The sequence below is a fragment of the Rhinatrema bivittatum genome, chromosome 2 (genome assembly GCF_901001135.1).
Source record: "Rhinatrema bivittatum chromosome 2, aRhiBiv1.1, whole genome shotgun sequence".
NCBI lineage: Eukaryota > Metazoa > Chordata > Amphibia > Gymnophiona > Rhinatrematidae > Rhinatrema > Rhinatrema bivittatum.
In genome coordinates this window covers 668,552,025-668,574,471 of record NC_042616.1, presented here as the reverse complement: position 1 = coordinate 668,574,471, position 22,447 = coordinate 668,552,025, and the positions used below count along the sequence as shown (strand labels likewise).

General features: G+C 43.8%; 1 protein-coding gene across 3 annotated transcripts in view; it reads right to left on the bottom strand.

The window, feature by feature from the left end:
- The window catches only part of KCNB2 (potassium voltage-gated channel subfamily B member 2), a 440,763-nt gene that overhangs the window by 98,594 nt on the left and 319,722 nt on the right, over positions 1-22,447 (bottom strand). Inside the window, exon 2 of one of the 3 annotated variants that reach the window (XM_029591465.1) lies at positions 20,302-20,475. The exons of the other annotated variants lie outside the window; for them this stretch is intronic. Within the exon in view, the coding sequence (XP_029447325.1) occupies positions 20,302-20,319 (18 nt within the window). The 5' untranslated portion in view covers positions 20,320-20,475. The remainder of the gene's footprint in view (positions 1-20,301; positions 20,476-22,447) is intronic. 3 annotated transcript variants of the gene reach the window in all.

Here is a 22,447-nt window from a genome sequence, read left to right as displayed (position 1 = left end):
GGATTTTTAAAATCCTTATTAGTTTTAATCACTGTTATTTAATGTCTGCTCTTTTGAAATATTTTATCAATGTTTAGAAAATGTTAAAAAATTTGTACAGCGGCTTCTAATTATTGAATATTATTCTATTCATCAGCTGTTTTGAAATGTATATTTTTTAGTATGGTTTTACTATTCAGATTGATTTATATTTCTTGATTGTATTGATTTGAGGAATAGTGATTTTCTGCTTTTCCATTGTTGCACTGCATACACAATTTGGCTTGTGGTTTCCAGTTCAGTTTTTGTCTGCATTTGTGTGTGAGAGAGATAGAGGAAGCGTGTGTGTGTGTGTGTGTGTGTGTGTTAGCATGTGAGAGAAACATTGAGGAAGCGTGTGTGTGTGAGAGAGTATGGATGGAAGAAGTATGTCTGTGTGTGAGAGAGACACAGAGGAAGTGTGTGTGTGTCTCTCTCACACACACATGCACCCTCTGTCACTCACCAAGCATGTATGTGTGTGTATGAGAGAGAGGGAGCATATTGTGTGTTTGTGTGTGTGTGTGTGTGTGTGTGTATGCGTGCCCCCAGTCTAAACAATCTTAGGATGACAGATATGCAGAGTTGGAAATTTAAAATCCTTTTTAGTTGAGGATTGAATGTCCCTAATTTTTGGAATTACTCATGGGCTGCTAATCTAATGCCAGGAAAAATAGTGGACAGTGTTCTAAATATCAAAATCACAGAACATATAGAAAGACATGGTTTAATGGAACAAAGTCAGCATGGCTTTACCAGAGGCAAGTCTTGCCTCACAAATCTGCTTCACTTTTTTGAAGGAGTTAATAAACATGTAGATAAAGGTGATCCGATAGATGTAGTATATTTGGATTTTCAGAAGGCGTTTGACAAAGTTCCTCATGAGAGGCTTCTAGGAAAAGTAAAAAGTCATGGGATAGGTGGCGATGTCTTTTCGTGGATTACAAACTGGCTAAAAGACAGGAAACAGAGCGTAGGATTAAATGGACAATTTTCTCAGTGGAAGGGAGTGGGCAGTGGAGTGCCTCAGGGATCTGTATTGGGACCCTTACTTTTCAATATATTTATAAATGATCTGGAAAGAAATACGACAAGTGAGGTAATCAAATTTGCAGATGATACAAAATTGTTCAAAGTAGTTAAATCACAAGCAGATTGTGATAAATTGCAGGAGTGGAAAATTGGGCATCCAAATGGCAGATGAAATTTAATGTAGATAAGTGCAAGGTGATGCATATAGGGAAAAATAACCCATGCTATAGTTAACAATGTTAGGTTCCATATTAGGAGCTTCCACCCAAGAAAGAGCTGCATCTCAAAAAAGATATAGTTGTGATGGAGAAGGAACAGAGAAGGGCGACCAAAATGATAAAGGGAATGGACCAGCTCCCCTATGAGGAAAGACTAAAGAGGTATGTGTGAATGTGAGAGAGAGATTTGAGAGAGCATACATATGTGAGCAGGTGCTCATATGTGAGAGAGAACGTTTATGTGTGGGAGAGTGAGAGAGGGCACATGTGTATGTGTGTGTGTGTGTGTGTGTGTGTGTGTGTCTTTGAGGATATAACAACCCCTGCCCTTTGGTTCTAATGTACTGCCTTATTTATCCAAGATTATAAATTGCCTTATTTATATGTTTAAAGTTGAGACTAATTAGTTTTGTTTTCTTATTACTTAGATCGAGTATTCTGATTTGTTCCATGTAAATGGCCATGTTAACTGTTCCTTGTAAACTGTTCCATGTAAACTGTTCCATGTAAACTGCCACCCGGCAGTAATTATTACTGTTCTCTGTGAACCGGAGCGATATGTATTGTATACAGGAGCTCCAGTATATAAAAAAACCATAAATAAATAAATAAATAAATAAATAAATGAGCACATGTGAGATAGAAGAAAGTTTGTGCGTGTCCTCCCCTTCTAAGCCTCTAACTGAGCCACAGCAATATCATGGTGACTATAATCAAAAGCTCTCAGGTACTGAAAGCAGAGAATATTTTAAATTTTTATTTGTTAATTATTGGGTGGTGTTTGATGTGTCTGCTGTTGTAAAATATTTTATTGGTGTTTGGGAAATATTTAAAAATTTATATATGAGTTTTTAATTCATGGATGTTCTGTCAATCAGCTGTTTTGAAATATGTATTACTTTTATTAATATGGGTTTTCTATTATTGATTTATATTTCCTGAATTTTTTTAAAAGTTTCATGAGGAAAGGTGATGTTTCTGTTTTTAAATTGTTGCAGTTTCCAGCAGTTTGTGTCTACACATTTCTATTTATACTTTATGGTCACTTTTTTCTGTATTTGGTGAGGGTCTTTCAGCGTTCTACATGTGTGTCTGAGGTGAGGTATTCTGCTAGCGTATAGTTTCTGTACAGGGACCTATAACCATCTGGTCTGTTCTTTTTTCCTAATAGGTGTATTGGTGTTTTAGGGCTTGGTGTAATATTTGCAGTGTTTCCTTTTCATAGGTAGGATCGTCTCAGTTTAAGTGCTGGCAGTTAGTGCAGTTGTGATATGGGAGGTTTACTGTATTGAAATTGTAATTGTTTACTCATGGCTTTCTGAGGGTCAAGCCCACACCCAACACACATTATAATTCACCTAATGCGCTATGTGTTCCAAGTGACCTTTTTTTGTAGGTTTTCTGGTTGGCACCACAGCAGTGCACATAAATATAATATACATGTTGTAATATTTTTACCTAAAAAAACTTTGAATGTCCTTTTCCATGTAAAACATTCATAATTTTTAAATCGTGCACTGTTTTGATTTAGTACACAGTATTTGCATTAGTGCACACTATTATAACTCAAATAGTGCACACTAAGGGGGTCATTTTCTAATGAGCGCATGTGAAAAGGGACTTTTTGCGTGCAATAGCTAAATCGGGGCAGAGTCGGGGTGGCGTCAGCACCGGAAGAGGAGGAGTCGGGGCGGATGCGGCGGAAACATCGGTGGCTGTGAAAAGGTAAGAACCCTTATCGCTGCCAGTAGCGCACCCAATAGCACCACCTTTTACGATGGCGCTATTGGGTGTGAAAGCTGACAGCATTAGCACCGCGGCGGTGCGATCGCTGCCGGCAGGCCCGCCCCCTGTTAGCACCGGGATTCAGGAAGCCGCGGTAGTTTAGAAAATCCGGCCCTAAATTGGAAATAGTGCTCACTAAATAAAAATAGTGCGTACTAAGTACAAAATGTAAAAAACAAAAGAAAATTTAACAAAACAAAAAAAAGGGGGAGGGAAAAGTGAAATGAAACAGAATAAATCAAAAGTTGGGGGGGGGGGGGGAGGGAGGCAGGGGCAGACTGTAAGATTCGCTTAGGACACCTAATATCCTTGCATCACCCCTGGCTGCAATGGCTCCATGTGGGAAAGCAGGATTCCATCTGGAGCCCAGTCTTGGCCAGGGCTTCATATTTCTTTTTTAAAGCTCTGGAGAAACAGCAGTAGGAGGTAGGCAGAGCAGAGCCTGGGCCGAGCTGAGCTGAGCTGGGCTGGGCTGAATTCTAAGAAGGGACAGCTGGCTGTGGAATCATAAGCCTTCCCAAGAGTGGGGCTGCCAAGAAGGGTGGGAATGGGAAAGGGAGGGGACTGCTGCAGGCTGGGAAAGGGCTGGCAGTAAGCAAAATCTTTACAGGACATGGCGGTACTAGAGCACATGAACAGCAGCACAACAGTGGAATGTGCATGTCTGAGAGAATGTGCACAACAGTGGAAGGTGTGTGTCAGAGAGAATCCACACACACATTGTGTCTGTGAGAATGTGTGTATATGTGGGTGTCTTTCTCGCTGACACAAAGTGTGTATGGGGGTGTCTTCTGACACACCTCCATACTCTCTCTCTCTCTTTCTGTGACACAAAGTCACACCCACACATTGGGGTAGATTTTAAAAGCTCTACGCGCGTAGGTGGGGTTACGTGCGCCAGGCCTATTTTACAAAGGCCCGGCGATGCGCGTAAAGCCCCAGGTCACATCTAAGTCCCTGGGCTTCGGGAAAGAGGCGGGGTGGGGAGGGGCTAGAGGGCTCCGGCACAGCAGCCATTTGCTGCTGTGTCAGAGGATTGCGTGCAGGCCGGGTGCCAGCGCGCAGCAGGTAAAATATTTTTTTTTGGGGGGGGGGGATTAGGACAGGGATAGGGGGCAGGTTGGTTAGGGGAAGGGGAATGGAGGTTAGGGTAGGGGGTTGGGAAGTTGCCTCCCAGGCCGCTCCGAAATCGGAGCGGCCTGGGAGGGAACTAGGGAAGGCTGCGGGCGTCGACATGTGCAGGGTGCACAATTGTGCACCCCGTTGCGCTCATGTTATAAAATTGGATGTCCATGTGCGTGCGCCAGGAAGCGTGCGCACATGGACGCCCACACGCAACTTTATAAAATCTATCCCATTGAGAATAAGAATGTGTGTGTGGTTTTTGGGTCAAATACACACACACACACACACACATACACACACACACACTCTGATACAAGCAAAGTGGGTGTTTGTGTCTGAGAAACGTTGTGTATGTGTATGTCTCTGACACTGGCTAGCAGTCTGGTTGTCTCGTTAGTTGGCAAGTAATTCAAGAGCTGATTGATTGGCAAGAGACTTTAACACCAGAGCGGGAACCTAGGATATATATATATATATATATATGAGAGATGTAACCAGACTTGTTGGGGACCCAACCGATTGCATGGGTGGAACGGTCATTGCAGCTGTTTGCTCACCCCTGTCTAGGGTGTGCTGTACTACTTAGTTATTTAGGAGAAATGTGAAATTTAAGTTGGAGAATTTTTGATTCAGTTTTGCCAGGCTCTAGGTCACATGATATATACCTATCAAAGATCAGTTTGGCTTGCTTTTGGGAGCTGTGGAAATATGCAATGCAGGGAAAGTGCATGAGAGAGTCAGTCAGATACCCCTTGGGCTGGTTTTGAAAAAAATCCCCCGGGCTGATATTTTCCTGCAATCCACTCCTGAATTTCAGGTATTGAAACAGATTGCTAGTACCATTTTTTTGTAAAAACGTAGTTTCCAGAAATATAGAAGTTGCTTATCTTATAAAGAGAATACTTCTTCCTGATTCTTAGCTCATTAAATTCATACTTTTGAGTGTGTTTAAATTAACTTGTGTTTTTATTTCTGTTTATGAATGGTTAAGACTATTTTATAGGTTAATTTTGGCTATAGATTAACTTGTATAACAGCTTCACATTTAAAATTAAATCAGGCCATTTGCGAATAAAAATTAAGGGTGTGCATTAATAAAACTTTTGATTTATTTTGTTTCATTTCACTTTTCCCTCCCTTTTTTTGTATTGTTAAAATTTTCTTTTGTTTTTTACATTTTTTACTTAGTACGCACTATTTTGATTTAGTGCGCACTATTTGAGTTATAATAGTGTGCACTAATTCAAATACTGTGCACTAAATCAAAACAGTGCACATGAAATGAAAAAATTATAAAAACAATTTTGTGAATTTTTTTATTGTTTAGAAATGTTATGAAATAAAATAGACAATGTTGTAAAAAATGAAAACACATCCCTGTAAACATGCTGTTTTATTTTACATTGTATAATGTACATTTGTCTAAATAATGTATATATATAATGTAAATATAGGATCATATGTGTAGCTTCAGTGTATAGTGTACATGTTATAATCTATGAATTTATGAGAATGTTATATAGTTCAGTAGCACTTAGGCACGTGATGCATGTGTTTCAATATAGAGTATATTATTCAGTATATATTGTATCAATCAAGACAAAGTTTTTTGAACTCTGGTTCCATAAAGTTTCAAATATCTATGAATTCTTTTTCAAAAGATTTGTTTTCCAATTCTGTTTATTGCAAATCTCTTTTGAAAACAGGCCCCTCTAGAATTACTAGGTTGGTGAGCGTCAATACCAGCATGACTTCATTTTGAACTCACAATTGGTTCTTCTTTGCCAACAGAATTGCCCACATGATCCAAGCTATAAATCTACCATCACTGGTATAAACATAATGCAAATACCAAATAATAATACAAATACCAAATGACGTGTGTAAGGATCGAGGTGGGAGCAGCCGCCGAGACAGCAAAATGGGGTGAGGTGGAGTGGGGTGAGCAGTGTTGGCAGACGGGCGGTTTTTATGTCCACTTGGGCTACTTTTTGTGAACAGCGGTGGGACATTTTTGGCTTTTCTTGGTTGAGGGATTTTGGGCTAATTTTAAGGGTGTGTGTGGGTTTTTTTTGGGCGTCCTTCAGCATCTGGTCTCCAGTGATGCTAGTGAACTCGGCGAAGATTCGCCGAGTTCACTAGCAAAGGAAGCTTCCTGCATCCTTTCTTTCCATTTTCCACTATGCCAAGCCAGCTTTTGAGTGAAAATCCAAGGCACACATTATAAAAAAACAGCCATCAGAATTGGGAGCTGTGGTGGATGTAGTTGAAGACTGGCTAACCGTGCATCTCTAAATGTACATTACTGTAAAACTGGTAGGAGGCTTTGAAGCCTTTTATAAATTATTTAATTTTAAAACATTCATTGTTTTATAACTACACTTTGCAATCAAATTCTATGACTTTTCTTTTTAATATTTACATATTTTATTTCTCAATGCATGTTTATATAAAAAGTCCCATTGAACATTCCTCCTTAGGGTTAATGGCTGAAAATTACATTTTTCTTATAAATATTTATTTGCATTCAGTAATTGTACATATCCAGGAATTCTTGGTCAGCAAATAAGAAGGTTCCCTTACTTGAATCCTTCCCAGAGCCTAACGCAATGCTTCATATATCAACTCCATGCGTACACTGCTTTCTTCTGGAAGAGAGCAGCTCAATGTTCTCTCAGTACACATAATGCGCCTGGCTGAAACTAGAGAGAAGGCATTTACTGTGGCTGTGCCTATATTTTGGAATTCTTCACCCAAAAATATGTCGCTTAACCTGAAGGTTTTCATACAGGTCATAATGTTTAAAACTTTTTTGTTTCAGCAGACATTCACGTGATTCTTTTAATTTGAGTAGGTCCTACAGCCACTGCTTTTGTTAGTTTGTTTTGACAGATGCTTTTATGTTGTTTGTTCTGAATTTTATTATGCATGTTGATTTTGTACATCGCCTAGAGTCTGGTGCCAGGTGATAAATAAATACAAATTATTTTTGCAACTTTTTAGTTTTGGGCTATTTTTGTGCTAAAATTTTTGGCATCTGCCAACACTGGGGGTGAGGGGACAGCTGAGAATGGCAGTAGGTAGTAGACAGGTTCATGAGTCTGTGTAAATTACAGTGGCCACAGACACACAGGACATTTCCCAGCAAACAAGAAACGCAAAAACTGTATATCTCAGATGCAATCTCCATACTATATAAAAAGCAGGAATAAACTCTAGACTCACTTACACTTAGTTATCCAGGATAACATACTCAGTTCTAATAAATAAATATAAAATTTATCTTCCATTTCCAGGAGTACTCTGAATATGTCACAATATGTAACATAAAATACAATTCAAGCAATAATAGCATATAAGTACAGAATTATGGCCTGATTCATCAAGATCTTTTCCGACAAACACAAAATGGGGAAAAATACTTGGTAAAATAGCTCCTAAGTGAATTAAATTCCTAATGGTTGATTTTTTTTAATGGTTGGAACAGGGCAACTAAGAACACATGAACTCCACTGCTCTGGCATCAGAAACGAAGTCACATACACCCCAGGGGAAGAGCATTTCCTTTGTCTAGGACAGCATACAAAACATGAGAGAATAGCAAGCCTACTTTGCAACTTCATTGTTTAGCATTTAGATAATGTCCAGCTGTATACAGAATAGCTGATAATTGGAAGATATTTGCACATTGGGTAATTTGGCATATACTATTTGACTTTGTTTAGGCCTGTGTCCAGGTCACCCTCATTTCTGCATGAGCTTAAATTTCACTGATCTTCTGTCCAGACATGCTGTCAATAATTACACTCGCTTTGACTTACAATTTTACATTCTGAACTATACAGATCAATACCTACTTAGCAGCTTTTCCACTTGGCAGCTGAGAACCATCATACCATGTTTGTTAATCCTCTTAAGCAATATGCAATGCAATAGATTTGCAACCTACATTTTTCTCCCCCATTTGAGCAACTTCAGTTTCACTTGCAGCACATTGTCCAGTGAATGAACTTTAGTAGTCCAATAAGCTTGCATTTTAGCAAATTTGATAGCCTGAAAAAGGCAATTATGATGCTAGTTTATTGCTACTTTTCCTTCCACAAATTTTACTTTGGTTAAGTTCACACAACATGAGCTTTCTCTAAGAGAATGAAATTATTTTGGCAGTATTTGAATTTAATATTATCGGTTAAAGTAGTTGGTATCGGTGCTTTGCTATATTAAAGATTGATTTTAGCAACCTGAATCTGTACGGATAACATCCATTATGAGATTACTTAGAATCCTGTCAATCCACAGAGTTTGGGCAGGTCAGTCCCATCGAGTGGGTTATGCACCTCTGCCAGCAGATGGAGAAGGAGCAAAAGCTGATGTCAGCCTGCCAGTATTCTCTGTCTCCAGAAGATGGTGGACATGCATTTCCCTTTGGGGGATTGCCTATCAGTAAAAAAAAAAAAGAAGAAAAGGAGATATTGGAAAGATGAGATGTCTATGTAGCACCATTTGCCACCTAAGGTGATATCATGTGGCCACTCCCTCAGTAGAGTGCCTTCAATCTGGTAGCCTTGACTGGTGTGGACCTAAATTTGAATTAGCGATTGCAGGTAGTGGGCTAACTTTTCCATAGACTTGGACTGGACATGAGGGGGAAGGGCCCCCTCATTTGCATACATTTGCTCCCAATGGCCTTTATCCTGCATTCATACTAAGTACCCCCCAGTTCCTGCTGTTCATGCTCTCTTACTCAGATACACACATTCTCTTTCTCTCTCATTCACAAAGACAAGCACATGCTCTCTCTATTTCTCTCTCTCTCTCTCTCCCTCTCATTTAGACCAGACAACCCCATAGAAATTTACTTGTACCTGGTACTAACACAGAGACAGAGTACATGTCTGACCCACCATCACCCTGTGTCTTCACAGCCTGGCTGCAGGTGTTCCTCCATGGCTTCCCAGCTCTATTATTCTCACCAACAGTTAGACACATGAACTCCTAGTCCCGGTCTGTACTTCCTTCCATTGGCTGCATAGCACTATGGCTGATTGGCTGACGCATCTGCCCTTCACCGAAGGGGAGTGAAATGATTGGCAGAATTGCTTAGTGATTTCCTCCTTTGGCCACTTTCATGGGGTGGGTTGGAATTTGCCGATCATTCTCTTTCCTTCTGAATGCCAAGTTAGGCAAGTGTCCATGTAGCAGACAAGACATTACAATGTCCAGTTACCTTTGTAACCGGGCACTGTACAATTGTAATTATTTTAAAAACCAGTCTGTCCAGTCCAAAGCCGGGCAGTTGGCCACCCTAGTTGCAGGCTGAGAGAGGCTCGGTGGCTTTAGCCCGCTCCACCTGTAGCTGGGAACCGTTCCTGCTCTCAGCCAGGGAGGGATGAGCTCTATGAAAAGTTTTTTGCTTAAAAAACAAAGCAAAAAGGAAGAAAGCAGGAGAAGGGTCTGTTTCCTTCATGTTCGGCTGTCCCAGTGAGGAGATAGTGCAAGCACGGCAGGTTGAGCAGTCATTTGGCTAAGCCCCATTCCCAAGCTTCTCCCATTTTGGCATGTGGTAGGTCGCAGGGTAGTTTTACACATTTTTTTCTGCTGGCCATCGGCGCACACCTGCACATCCGTGTGTGCATCCATTCTTGCCTGTGGGTTCAGTTTGGGTGTTCTTCCTTCTGGATGCACATCTTGTGCTTTCAGTTTAGGTGTCGGTACTGGGCATCCAGTTTGGAAATCCAGTTGGATGAGCGGCTTAGGCGCATGTGCTTGAATGCACATTTTTTGTGCATCCATTTTGGGTGCAGCTTATACTAGGGATGTGAATCGTGTGATCGATCGTCTTAACGATCGATTTTGGCTGGGGGGGGGGGAATCTGATCGTCATGGTTTTTTTGGTTAAAAAATCGTTTTATCGGGGGAGGGGGGAGGGTGGGAAAACCGGCACACCAAAACAACCCTAAAACCCACCCCGACCCTTTAAAACAAATCCCCCACCCTCCCAACCCCCCCCAAAATGTTTTAAATTACCTGGGGTCCAGTGGGGTGGGGGGTCTCGGCTTGATCTCCCGCTCTCTGGCCATGGCTGCATTAATAGAAATGGCGCCGGTGGCCCTTTGCCCTTATCATATGACAGGGCAAAGGTAGCGCCGGCGCCATTTTGGTTCCTGGCACCCGACGTCACGAGTGCAGGAGATCGCTCCCGGACCCCCGCTGGACCCCCAGGGACTTTTGGCCAGCTTGGGGGGGCCTCCTGACCCCCACAAGACTTGCCAAAAGTCCAGCGACGTTGGCCCGTATGACATAGTGAGGGCAAAGGTAGCGCCGGCGCCATTTTGAATATTGGCAATACGGCCCGCGTGCAGGAGGTCGCTCCCGGACCCCCATCTGGACTTTTGGCAAGTCTTGTATAAAGCGCCTATACAGTAAAATGGATTGCGCTTCATGGACGCGCGTTGGACGTGGGTTGGACGCGGCTTGCATTTGCAATTTAAATAGAGTATCAAGTGGTATGTGATCCGAACTGTGCGTGCGGCAAACGAGGGTGCGCCCGACACTGCCGCACTCTTTCTAACGCGTCCTTACTGTATCGGCCTGAATGTTAGCCTGCTCTTGGATGCGCGTTTTCCCTTACCCCTTATTCAGTAAGGGGCGGAAAATGTGCGTCCAACCCGCGGCACCTAATAGCACCCTCAACATGCAAATGCATGTTGATGGCCCTATTAGGTATGCGCGCGGGATACAGAAAGTAAAATGTGCAGCCAAGCCGCACATTTTACTCTAAGAAATTAGCGCTTACCCAAAGGTAGGCGCTAGTTTCTGCAGGCACCGGGAAAGTGCACAGAAAAGCAGTAAAAACTGCTTTTCTGTGCACCCTCCGACTTAATATCATAGCGATATTAAGTCGGAGGTCCCGAAGGGTGTAAAAAGTAAAAAAAAAAAAAGAAAAAAAAATTTTAATTGGGCCGGCGGCTGTCGGGCCGAAAACTGGACGTTCAATTTTGCTGGCGTCCGGTTTCCGAGCCCGTGGCTGTCAGCGGGTCTGAGAACTGACGCCGGTAAAATTGAGCGTCGGCTGTCAAACCCGCTGACAGCTGCTGCTCCGGGTCAAAAGAAGGCGCTAGTGACATGCTAGTGTCCCTAGTGCTTCCTTCTGCCCGTTTCTACCGCACCACCTCATTTACATACTGAATCGCGCACACCGGTGAGTGGCCGGTGCGCATGCCGGGAGAGCGGGTGTTCGTCCGCTCTCCCATGTTTTTACTGAATTGGCCCGTCAGTAAAGTAGTGGGGGGGAAAGGCATGGAAGCCATGGAGAGAGAGGGTGGGGAGGAGAGGAACATTCATTGAATTTCCGTGGGACCCTCATCATACTCACAAGGCCTCACTGTGCCTCAGACTGCCCAACTAGAACAGAGCGATAACTTGCTACAGTGGCCACTTCTGCAAGTCCCCTCTCTCCTCCACCCCCTGCCCAGAAGCTGGGATACTTTGGGGGATGCGGGAAGGTGCATGAACGCACGTCGCAACCTGAGCGCCGGCCTTACGTCCAATTTGGGCGCTCAAGACAGCAAAGGTGCATGAACGCACGCGGTGACCTCGGACGTCCAGCCGGGCGCTTAGGTCACGGCGTGCGTTCATGCACCTTCACTGCCTTGAGTGCCCAAATTGGTTGTACAGGCATACAGGCGTGCGTTCATGCACCTTCGCTGCCTTGAGCGCCCAAATTGGACGTACAGGCATACAGGCGTGCGTTCATGTACCTTCACTGGCGGGGGCTGCTTGAAGCCGCCTCGCATGGGGAACGCCCGATCCGCCATGGGCTGCTGAAGCTGCTCTCGCCACCGGCTACCCCCGGGAGGCAGGGGAGCCGCAGTGCGCACCTCGGGAGGAGGGGGAGAGAGGATTGGGGCTGCTCCGGAGCTGTCAGCGCGCCCGCACGGGAGACCGGCTCCCATGGACTCCCTTCTGCTGCTGCTGCTGGGGGCTTGCGTAACTGTGGCCAGGGCAGGTGAGAGGAGGCTGGGGGAAACTTTGCCCGTGAAATTTCATCTCTCTCTTGCCCGTCCAAAGGAGGCGGAAAATCGGAGCTGTGCGCACAGGTGCTTTGTTGCGCTCCCTGCCGCTGATCGCCGGCTGCTGGGGCTTGCTGGCACCAGGCGCTCAAGGCAGCAGGGTCTGTAGGAGAACCATCCACTTTCCTGGTGGAATGACATTTGAAATGACATTTGAAATGACAGGTATCAGCGCACCCAGGATACTGTATAGGCGCTGTAGACCGCTCTATACAGTAAAATGGATTGCACACGCCTACCGCTTCATGGACGTGCTTTGGACGCGGCTTGCATTTGCGTCTCATTTGATTACTGTATCGAGCGGTATGTGATCCAAACTGTGCGCGCGGCAAACGAAGGTGCGCCCGGCACTGCCGCACTCTTTCTTACTGTATCGGCCTGTAAGATAACTCTGTGTGCTCTGAGTCTTCTCTGCCCGTCTCCATGGTCAAGCGCTGTGGTGCAGCACAATCTGACAGAACTCTAATGCAGGTGGATCATGATAATACTTATAATGATGAGGATGGCTCTCCTGTTGAGGAAGGGGACATTCCCTCAGATTTTGAGCCGTATAGAGCTCTTCTCCATTTCTTTCAGAGAGATGAGTTGCCAGGTTTGATCTCACAAACCTGAAGACCCTTGGAGAGGCTGGGCCTGACTCCTTGGGGAAGCAGAAGAAGAATCCTATTTTGGTCACCCTGCGAAAGGCTTCTTGTTTCTTTCCTCTCCTGGATGCAATCCAGGAGTTGATTTATCTGGAATAGAGTGCGCCAGAGGCATCTTTTAAAGGGGAATGCATCTTGGTGAGTTTATATTTCTCGGATCTGCAGGCCAGTGAGCAGTTGCATTTTCCTAGGGTGGATGTACTGGTGTGTTCTGTCATGAAATGAACCACCATCCTAGTAGAGGGAGGTGCGGCACTTAAGGATGTTCAGGATAGGAGGATTGAGGCTATCCTAAAGCAGGTCTTTAAGGCAGTGACAATAAATTTGCAAATTGCTTCTTGTTGCACCTTGGTAGCTCAGGCTTCCTTGCGTCTTTGTCAAGAATCTGGTGATGCTGGGTCCGATCTTGGATCAAAGGTAGGACTAGGGGCTGCCTTCTTGGCTGATATGGGCTATGACTTGGTATGCACAGCTGCCAAAGGAGCTGCTTCAGTTATTGCGGCCATGCGAAAGCTGTGGCTGTGCAACTGTTCCACAGATACTATTTCAAAGCCAATCTTAACATGCTGCCCTTCAAAGGCTTGCTTTTATTTGGCAGTGAATTGGAAAAAATGGCAAATAAATTGGGAGAGACCCATTGCCAAGTCTTTTTGGGTGACTGACTGCTCTTGAGACTACTGGCGTTTTTGGCCTTATAGGGGAAGTTCTTCTCAGAAGTCCCATCCCTTCCACAGGCCTCAGTCCTTTCACCTCCGAGGACCTGGAAAGGATGCATGCTCTGGAGGTGGAGTCCCTTGGTCTTTCCCATGAAGGTTTGTGAACTCACCTTTTGGTGCAGGAGATAGGTGGTTGCCTATCCTGTTTTTATCATAGGTGTGTCCAGATTACTTCTGATCAATGAGTTCTCAAAGTGATTCAGGATGGTATACTCTAGAATTTCTTTGCATTCTTCTGGATGCCTTCATGGTTTCTTCATGCAACTTCCCTCAGAAGAGGGTAGAAGTGGAAGTGACATTACAATAGCTGTTGAATCTGAAAGTGGTGATTCCTGTTCCTGAATCTCAGTGAAATATGGGCCATTATTCCATTTATTTTGTCATGCCCAAGAAGGAAGGATCATTTTGGCCCATACTGGATCTCAAGGGCGTCAACCAACATCTACAAGTCACACATTTCAGGATGGAAATGGCGTGCTCTGTCATAATAGCTGTTCCAGTAGGGGAGTACCTCACTTCTCTGGTTCTGATGGAGTTGTATCTGTATATTCCCATCCAGCAGAAACTTCACCAGTTCCTCTGATTTGCAATCCTGGATCACCATTACAAGTTTCAGGTCTTGCCTTTTGGACTAGCCATGGCATCCAGGATCTTTTCCAAAGTGTAGAGGCAGCCCTTCACAAGGAGGGCATTCTAGTTCACCCCTATCTGGATGACTGGTTGATTCGAACCAAGACAATGGAAGAGAGTCTTTGTGCTTCTCACAGGATGGTTTCCTTGCTACAGGAACTAGGCTGGGTGGTGAATCTGGCCAAGAACAATTTGCAGACATCTCACATCCTGGAGTATCTCAGGGTTCGATTCAATACAAGGCAGTGCAGAGTATTTCTGCCATAGTCTCGGATCCACACATTGCTGGTGCAAGTTCGATACCTGTGGAACTCTCTTCATCCGACCATGTGGTCTTATCTGCAGGTCCTGGGGTTGATGGCTCCCAATTTAGAAGTTGTTCCCTGGGTGAGGGCACATATGCATTGCTTTCCCTATGGAGTCCATAATTGCAGAACTATATAGTGAGGCTGCTCCTCCTGGAAGAGGTGAGGTCCCAGTTGGACTGGTGGTTACAAGCAGATCATCTCAGGAAGGGAATTTCCCTGAAAATGCTGGATTGGTTGGTACCCATGACAAATGCAAGCATTCGGGGCTGGGGGGCTCACTGTCAGGTGGTACAAGGGTGCTGGAATGCAGCAGAGCGGCAGTGGAACATCAATAGACTGGAGGCATGTGTGGGTCAATTAGAATGCCTGTGGTTTTTCAGAGCAGCTAGAGGCTCGGAGGGTCCGGATAATGTCTGACAATGTAACAACGGTGGCTTTCATCAATCATCAGGGTGGAACCAAGAAACAACAGGTGATGGAGGAGATAGATGAGCTCATGGTGTAGGTGAAGCAGCATCTCCTAAGTATATCTGCCTTTCACATTAGCAGAAAGTACAATATCAGAGCTGATTTCCACAGCAGGAGGATGGGAGCTAGTGGGCGAGGCCTTTCAATTCCTGGTGGCCCACTGGGGCCACCAGATCTGTTGGCGATTTTCAACAACACGAAAACTTCACACTTATTCCATCACAGGCAGGAACCAAAAGTAATGGACATAGATGCTTTCTTTCAGACGTGGCCACGCAGCAACCTGCTGTATGCATTACCACCCTAGCCTTTGATAGGCAGGCTGGTCCAGAAAATTGCAAGTCAAACCAACACCGTCCTTTTAGTGGCTCTGGATTGGGCTCAAAAGCCATGGTACACCAATCTCCAGAGACTTCTGGTGGACAGTACCCTCAGACTACCATCTCGGACAGATCTGTTACATCAGAGGACTATTCTACATGAGGATCTGGGTCAATTCTGTCTTACAATTTGGTCATTAAAAGGTCTCAATTGTTGAAGCAGGGTTATTTCCTGCTGTAATTTCCATTCTACTTCAGGCCTGGAAATTTTCTGCTTATCTAACCCTTCTCTAGAGTTTGGAGGATCTTTGAGGCCTGGTGTTCTGAGCAAGGTACTCAACGACTTTAAATTTTTACAGGATGGCTTGCTTAAAGATTTAGCCCTTAACATATTGAAGGTTCAAGTTGCAGCTCTGGGTTGTTATAGGGGGAGAGTCAATGGAAGACCTTTGTCTTCCCATCTGGACATGTCCCATTTCTTGCAGGGAGTAAAGCATCTTCACCCCCTGTTGTAGCTTCAGGGGCCTCTGTGGGACCTGAATTTGGTGCTTGAGTTGAGTTGAGCCACCGTTGTTACTTTTCAACCGCTGCATATTCTTTCCTTGTGTCTGCTTATCTTGAAGACAGTTTTTCTAGTAATAATCTGTTCAGCACGTTGGGTCTCTGAGCTGCAGGCTCTTTTCTGCCGTGAGCCTTTTCTCTGCATCACTCCTGGTGTGCTTCAGCTTCGGACTGTGCCATCCTTTTTGCCAAAAGTGGTTTCGGAGTTTCATTTGAATCAGTCCATTTCCCTGCCCGCTTTAGACAGGGACAGAGATGAAACTGAGTACCATCTTTTGTGTTCCTTGGACGTCAAGTGTCATTTACTTCGGTACTTGGAGATGACCAAAGCTGTTCGGATGTCTGATCACCTGTTTGTGCTCCATGATGGAGGTAAATTTGAGCAACGATAGCCCACTGGGTTAACGAGGTCATTATGGCAGCCTATGTGGCTGCTAAGGTTGCCTTGCCGAAACAGATTAGATCGCACTCCATGAGTGCTCAGGAGGTATCATGGATGGAACTTCGTTTGTTGTCACCTGTTGAAATTTGCCGTGTGGTGACATGGTCATCTTTGTACACCTTCTCCAAGCATTTCCACTTGCATATTAGGGGTAGGGAGGATTCTGCTTTTGCGTGGGTGTTATTGATTGGACTGCTGGCAGCCTCCTGCCCTTTTCAAGATTAGCTTTGGTATATCCCGCTTATTGGGACTGACCTGCCTGAACGCTGAGAAATTACTAATTACTTTATAATTTCCTTTCCTCTAGTAAGGGCAGATCAATCCTAGACCTGGCTTCGGCTGCCGATGTTTAAATTTGTGGTTAGCATCTTCGGGCGAGCTAGGCAGATTATGATTCCTGTGCTTCATGGAATACTGGCTAGTGGTTTCTCTAGCTCTTAGTTTGCTAGATATGTTCCTTCTTTTGGCTGAGCTCAGTGTTCCTGTTGGTTGAGAAACATGAATGGTTGGCTGTTGATAATAATGTTCAAATATAATCGGTTTTGTCCACAGTTTGACTTTTTCAGAGAATACTGGTGGGTTGTTGTCAAGGCGGGTCTATATAGCCATAGTCAGTTTTTGCTCTGTCTCCATCTGTTGCAAAGGTGCATAACCCACTCATTGAGATTGACATGCCCTTTGAGAGAACAGGAAATTATCAGGTAAGTAGTAATTTCTCCTTTCACCTGGGGAAATATTTTACAGATACTACTAAGACTGTTCTGAATTTTCTAGCATTGCAATAGTATTTTCTCCACTTTAGAGTTTTATTGCAATATATCTGTATGATTCTTGAAGATAAATTTATATGAACTAAAACATTATGTAGGAACAAAATACTGCAAAATGATCACAGATGATTTCAATTAAAAAAATCTAGTAAGAGAATATCCTGATAATAAGATCTACACTTCAAAATCCCAGCCTATTATTTCCTGGCAAAGCAGCTTCTTCTGTACATATGGCTAATAAGAACAGAATCTCATCTGATGGGTTTTCTTATTAGTGAAACCCACTGGAATGTCTTGTGGAGTTACTCTGACAGAGGTCTAAATGATAGTGATTTTCCTTGCCTCTTCTACCAATTCCATCTCTTACTTTTAAAACAGTGCTAGAAAATGAACATATGTCATCTGTCGTTTAGCCAGTCATTAGGTTTGAAAAGAGCTTCTTATTTATAAGAGTTGCATGTTCTTCTTTAACAGGAGTTCCAGTTGGAAACTAGGGATGTTTTCTGCTGTTCTTCATGTTATCTAATCAGTGCACCTCCTCCCAAGGCCACTTTGATAATCAAGAAAAGAACTTCCCTTATAAAACCTATCTTAGAGCAGACACAGAGAATGCCTGGGCCTTGAAGATACTGACTCATTCTGAGAGGAGCTGTTCATTTATAGTTTCATTCTGCCAGCTCTAAATCTCATTAGCAATCTAGTATTTATGCTTTTCATGGTAATAATTTACCAAAGTCCATTTGCCACTTAACAGTATTTTTGAGGATCAGGTCTTTCCCAGCCCTCAAACTTTCATTAACTCTTGAAAGGGATTTGAAGTGAACTCTCCACCACTCAATTAGTCTCTCTCTATCCCCTCATCTATGTTATCACCAAGTGCAATGAGTATTTATCTATTTCTGCCTATGGTTTAAATTATGCCATGTTTTTGGATGATAACTAGATGGCAGCCTCTCATTTGCCTTGCTGAGCTGTTTCCTAAGGCAATAATTAATGTCAAGAACACACTAGTCATTATTAACTAGGGTACAAATGGATGTAACCCTGGGATGCCGCAAGCTGTATCCATGACAGGACCACAGTGTTGCTTATGTGCATGTTCTGTCAGTGTTAGCAGCGCCTCCTTTAGGAAAGAGAGTCCCTCTTCTTTCTGGGACAAAGGGGTTGCCAAATTTTCCACTAAAAACTCCTTCCTAAAACATTTCTTTAGTCTGATACATTCCGAAGGGAAGTTTAAGTCATCTTCATTCCTTCAACGATTTATTCTCTTAACATTTTCAGTTGTAAACATATCTATTCTGTTCTGTCTTATTCCCTTTCTCTCATAGTTTCAATTAACAAAGAACAACATACAATTGTGATGGCAACAAATATTGGAAATTCATGATTGGAATAAGCAGGAACTTTCTGACAGTTTAATAGATGAAAACAAATGATATTATGATGGGTCATGACATTTTAACATTTTTTAAAAATTCTTGGTAAAATTCTGGAATGGAATAGAATCTTGTGAACCTTTCAGCTTAATAGTATTGCAAAATGTATTACTTCCCAAGATATGCATCATGGTATGCAAATAAGCCCCTTTACCCACTGCAGGCAAATTAAACCTAAATGTCACCTCTGTGAGATTTTAATACATTTTAGCTTTATTTAGTTATATTATTAGACATGATTTTCCATTCTAATAAAATTTCAACTTTTAAATGTAGCACCCTGATCATAATGGGTCTTAGTATGTTTTAAATATTATAAAGATATATATTTTGTCCTGGAGGTTATGTCCTGGAATTCCTCAGAAAGGACCTTAGCTTAGTGAGCCAGGTACCTCCTGATGTTTGTATTTCCACTGGATTTTTCTTAGGGACTGGAGTTCCTCTTGCTATGAATTCTAGTTGTAGCGATGCCTGTGAGTATTTCACTAATCACACAAATGTCATTGTCAGGGACAGGTAGAATTGTTTTGGAGAGTGCTCTGGATGTAATGTCGCTGCTCATTAAATGCCAAAGTGCTGCTTCAGTGGATAGGTAGATATATAGGGGAAGGTGTGAAAGAATACTGTTTTAATATATTGTAACAGTAGGTGTCATCAATGAGTAGAATATATGAAATGCATGGAAAATCTCTTGACAGGAGGGCTACAATATTTATGTTTTCCGTATGTGGAGTTGGAAAATTTGCAGAAAACTGTTTTCTAGTCCATATTGTGGCTAGGCCTTGGCCCCTGAGAATCACAACTGTTCTCCTGAAAGCAATGGTTTGGAAGGAGCTATTTATTAAGGGTCTGGAATGGACGTCAGTAGCTATAGAGTAGATTATAGTTGCTCTTGCTAGTGGAGAGCTATGATAATATGGTTTACTGATTCTCATTTTGATTTCCATTAGAACTTCCCATATATTTCCATTCTATGCAGCTTCTATTGAAGATTCTTACTCCTAGGGAGGCAGAGTAGATAACTCAGATCCTATTTCTTTAGAATCTGTCTTTTGATATAGAACATAGGCAGGAGAGGATTCACAACCAAGAAATAAAAGGTGGGCCAGTCCTACCTTCTATTGAAATGTATTTGTAGAACCAATGGCAGGGGCAAATGAGACAAATACCATGCCAGGCTGGGAAGGGGGCACCTGCTTAACATGCAGCTGTGGTTAATCCAGTGACAATGGTACGTGCCCATGGCTGCTGCTTTCATCGCTCTAGGTCTAGGCCGGTTAATCGGAGTGAGCCAAGCCATTGGAGGAGCTTCTTCCTGGCAGTCTACTATATTAGAATGGGATGCTCTCATCCACACTGCCCAGGGAGTCACTTTGCCCAGCCATTGACCTGTGTATTTGTAGCACTGTTCTTGATTAGCTAACTGCCTAATAATTTTTTATTTATATGCAAAGACTGGACATTTGTTAATTTTTATGGGTGAGAATTTATTGAATCCCTGTATACTAGAAAGATCATACTTGCAGCAGAACCACTACTACCCAATGCTTAGCCTCTAAAAATATGAACTCTGAGCAGGGGTGGTTCTAGAATGAGGCAGAGTGAGGCAGCCGCTTCAGGCGGCAGAATTTTGAGGCGGCAAAAAACGCCCCCCCCCCCAAAAAAAAAAATGCCACTGCAGCGTCTGCCTCACCTCAATACCTCATGAAACTAGAGCGGCATGAGTGTCCCACGTCACCGTGGTGCGCAGGCTCACCTTTTTGTTCTGTCTCATGCTGCATAGCTTCACTGAGCATGTGGCAGGGCTGAAGCTAAGGTGCGACTGTCCTCTAGTCTTGCAGCATGCTCAGAGGTGGTGGAAAGGTCCGTATAGTACTGATCGTGGTGCTACTGTTGCTACAACTGGGTTGCGCCGGAGTTCTCACAGCCTCTGTGTGAAAAAAAAAATGAAGGTAAGGGCTTGGATTTTCACTCCTCAGCTGCTAAGTTGCGCCGTCGTTTTCAACCATGTCCAGAATGTGTTTTATTTTTTATGTTTTCAACACTGTGTCTCTCTCTCTCAGTGGCATAGCATGAGTGGGCCATGGCCCACCCAACTAGGACTGTTGCAGTACTGCCATGGGGCCTGTGGGATCCCATCCCCACAGCAGCACAGAGGAGGGCCAGAGCTGCAAGGCTGCTGCGGGATCCCATTCCCGTGGCGGCTAAAGTAGGACTTTGGCTGAATGTAATTCGGGGCTTAGAGGCGGCAGTGCACACATCACTTCCTGGTCCAGCACGTGGCAGTGGCGTATAACTCCTCCGTGACGGCAGGAAAGCTTTGGCGGCCTGAGATGCACATATGCGTCACTGGGCCCCTCCTCGCTATGCTCCCCGCACCATGGCCTCCTTGCTCAAAGCAGACCAGGAAGTAAAGAACGTGAGGCCCCAGGCCCGCTGCTTTCCCCCCTCCCCACCCCAAACCCAGCTCGTCCTCTCTCCCAATCCATGCCCCCCCCCCTTCGATCCCAGTTCCCTCAGTCCCTGGTTGTCCTGATCTTGTTCTCTTCTCCCTACACTTGACTCAGTCCGGTTTCTCTTTGGATTTTCAAAGGGGACTGTCAGGGCGGTTTGGCCTGTCGGGGCTTTGGGCATGCCCCAATGGGCCAGTCATGTGGTTGCGGGGCTAACTTGTGCCGTGCCATGCAGTAGAAGCAAAAGGCCACCGTTGGCTGGGCCACGCGGTGGAATTGAAGAGGCTGCTATCAGCTGGGCTGCAAGGCAGAAAATAGAAGGCTGCGGTCTGCGGGGCTGCACAGCCAAAGAGAAGAGGTCCTGTCAGCTGGTGTGGGAGAGAGAAAGCAAGAGAGAGAGAGAGAGTGTGTGTGTGCGAGAGAGAGCATATGTGTGAGCAAATAGCATGTGGGTGAACATGTGTAGGAGCATGTATGCATGTGAGCAAATAGCATGTAAGACTGCAAGTGTATGTGAGAAAGAAGCTGTACAGGCCTGAGGAAGCCTCTGTATGTTCTGGGGAGAGAGCGAGCATGAGAGAGAATGTGTGAACATGTATGTGTGTGAGAGAGAACGTGCTAGAGCAAATGTCAGTGTATGTGAGAGGGCATGTGCGAGAGAATGTGCTTCACTAGTATGGCAATCTAGTGGAATTATTTCATTTAATTTTTTAAGGTTAAGGCACTCTCTACAACTGATTTTACTTCTTAGATTATTTTTAAACTGAAAAGTCTATCCAGAAGATAGTTACTGTTTTTTCTTTTGTGTACACAGGTAACTTCTCTGATGCATTTTAACTTGGGGTGTATCCAAAGAGAGTCTTTATGAAATTGTGATTGTACTGATGACTATGTGTTGTGGTTTGCATGGCTGTGTATGTGGTGTCCTCCCCCTTTGGTAGTCTTTGGTGGTGCTTGGAGTTGTAGGGAGGGATGTGACCTTTGTGATCTATACAGCGGGGCATAATTATGGATGGTGGCAGGCAGCAAAGAAATTTATGCATAGGATATTGAATAGGACACTTTGAAAAATCAGAGAACCAAGGCCCTTTAAAATATGTTAGTTTCCACATGTTGTAGTGTAATTTTTAAACTGGGTTTGTAAAAGTTCTAAAGATGCTGTAAGAGTAATTTTAAAAGGCATTTCCACCAGTAAATGGGCTTTTTAACAATTGTCCACCCTATAAGTGGATCAAAGTATGTGCCTGAGGTCTCTATGTATGTACTTTCTCCTGCAGCGAGAGAAAGCATTCCTGGGAGTGGGACTGGGGGAAGGCTCCGTATTTACATGCACAGTTGAATTTTCAAAAATATGCATATAGTTGTTCCCATGAAAATCTACTTGCACAGATGTGAATGAGAGACTGTCCCTGTGGAGACTGTGTATGAGAGGGTGTCTGGGTGTATGTA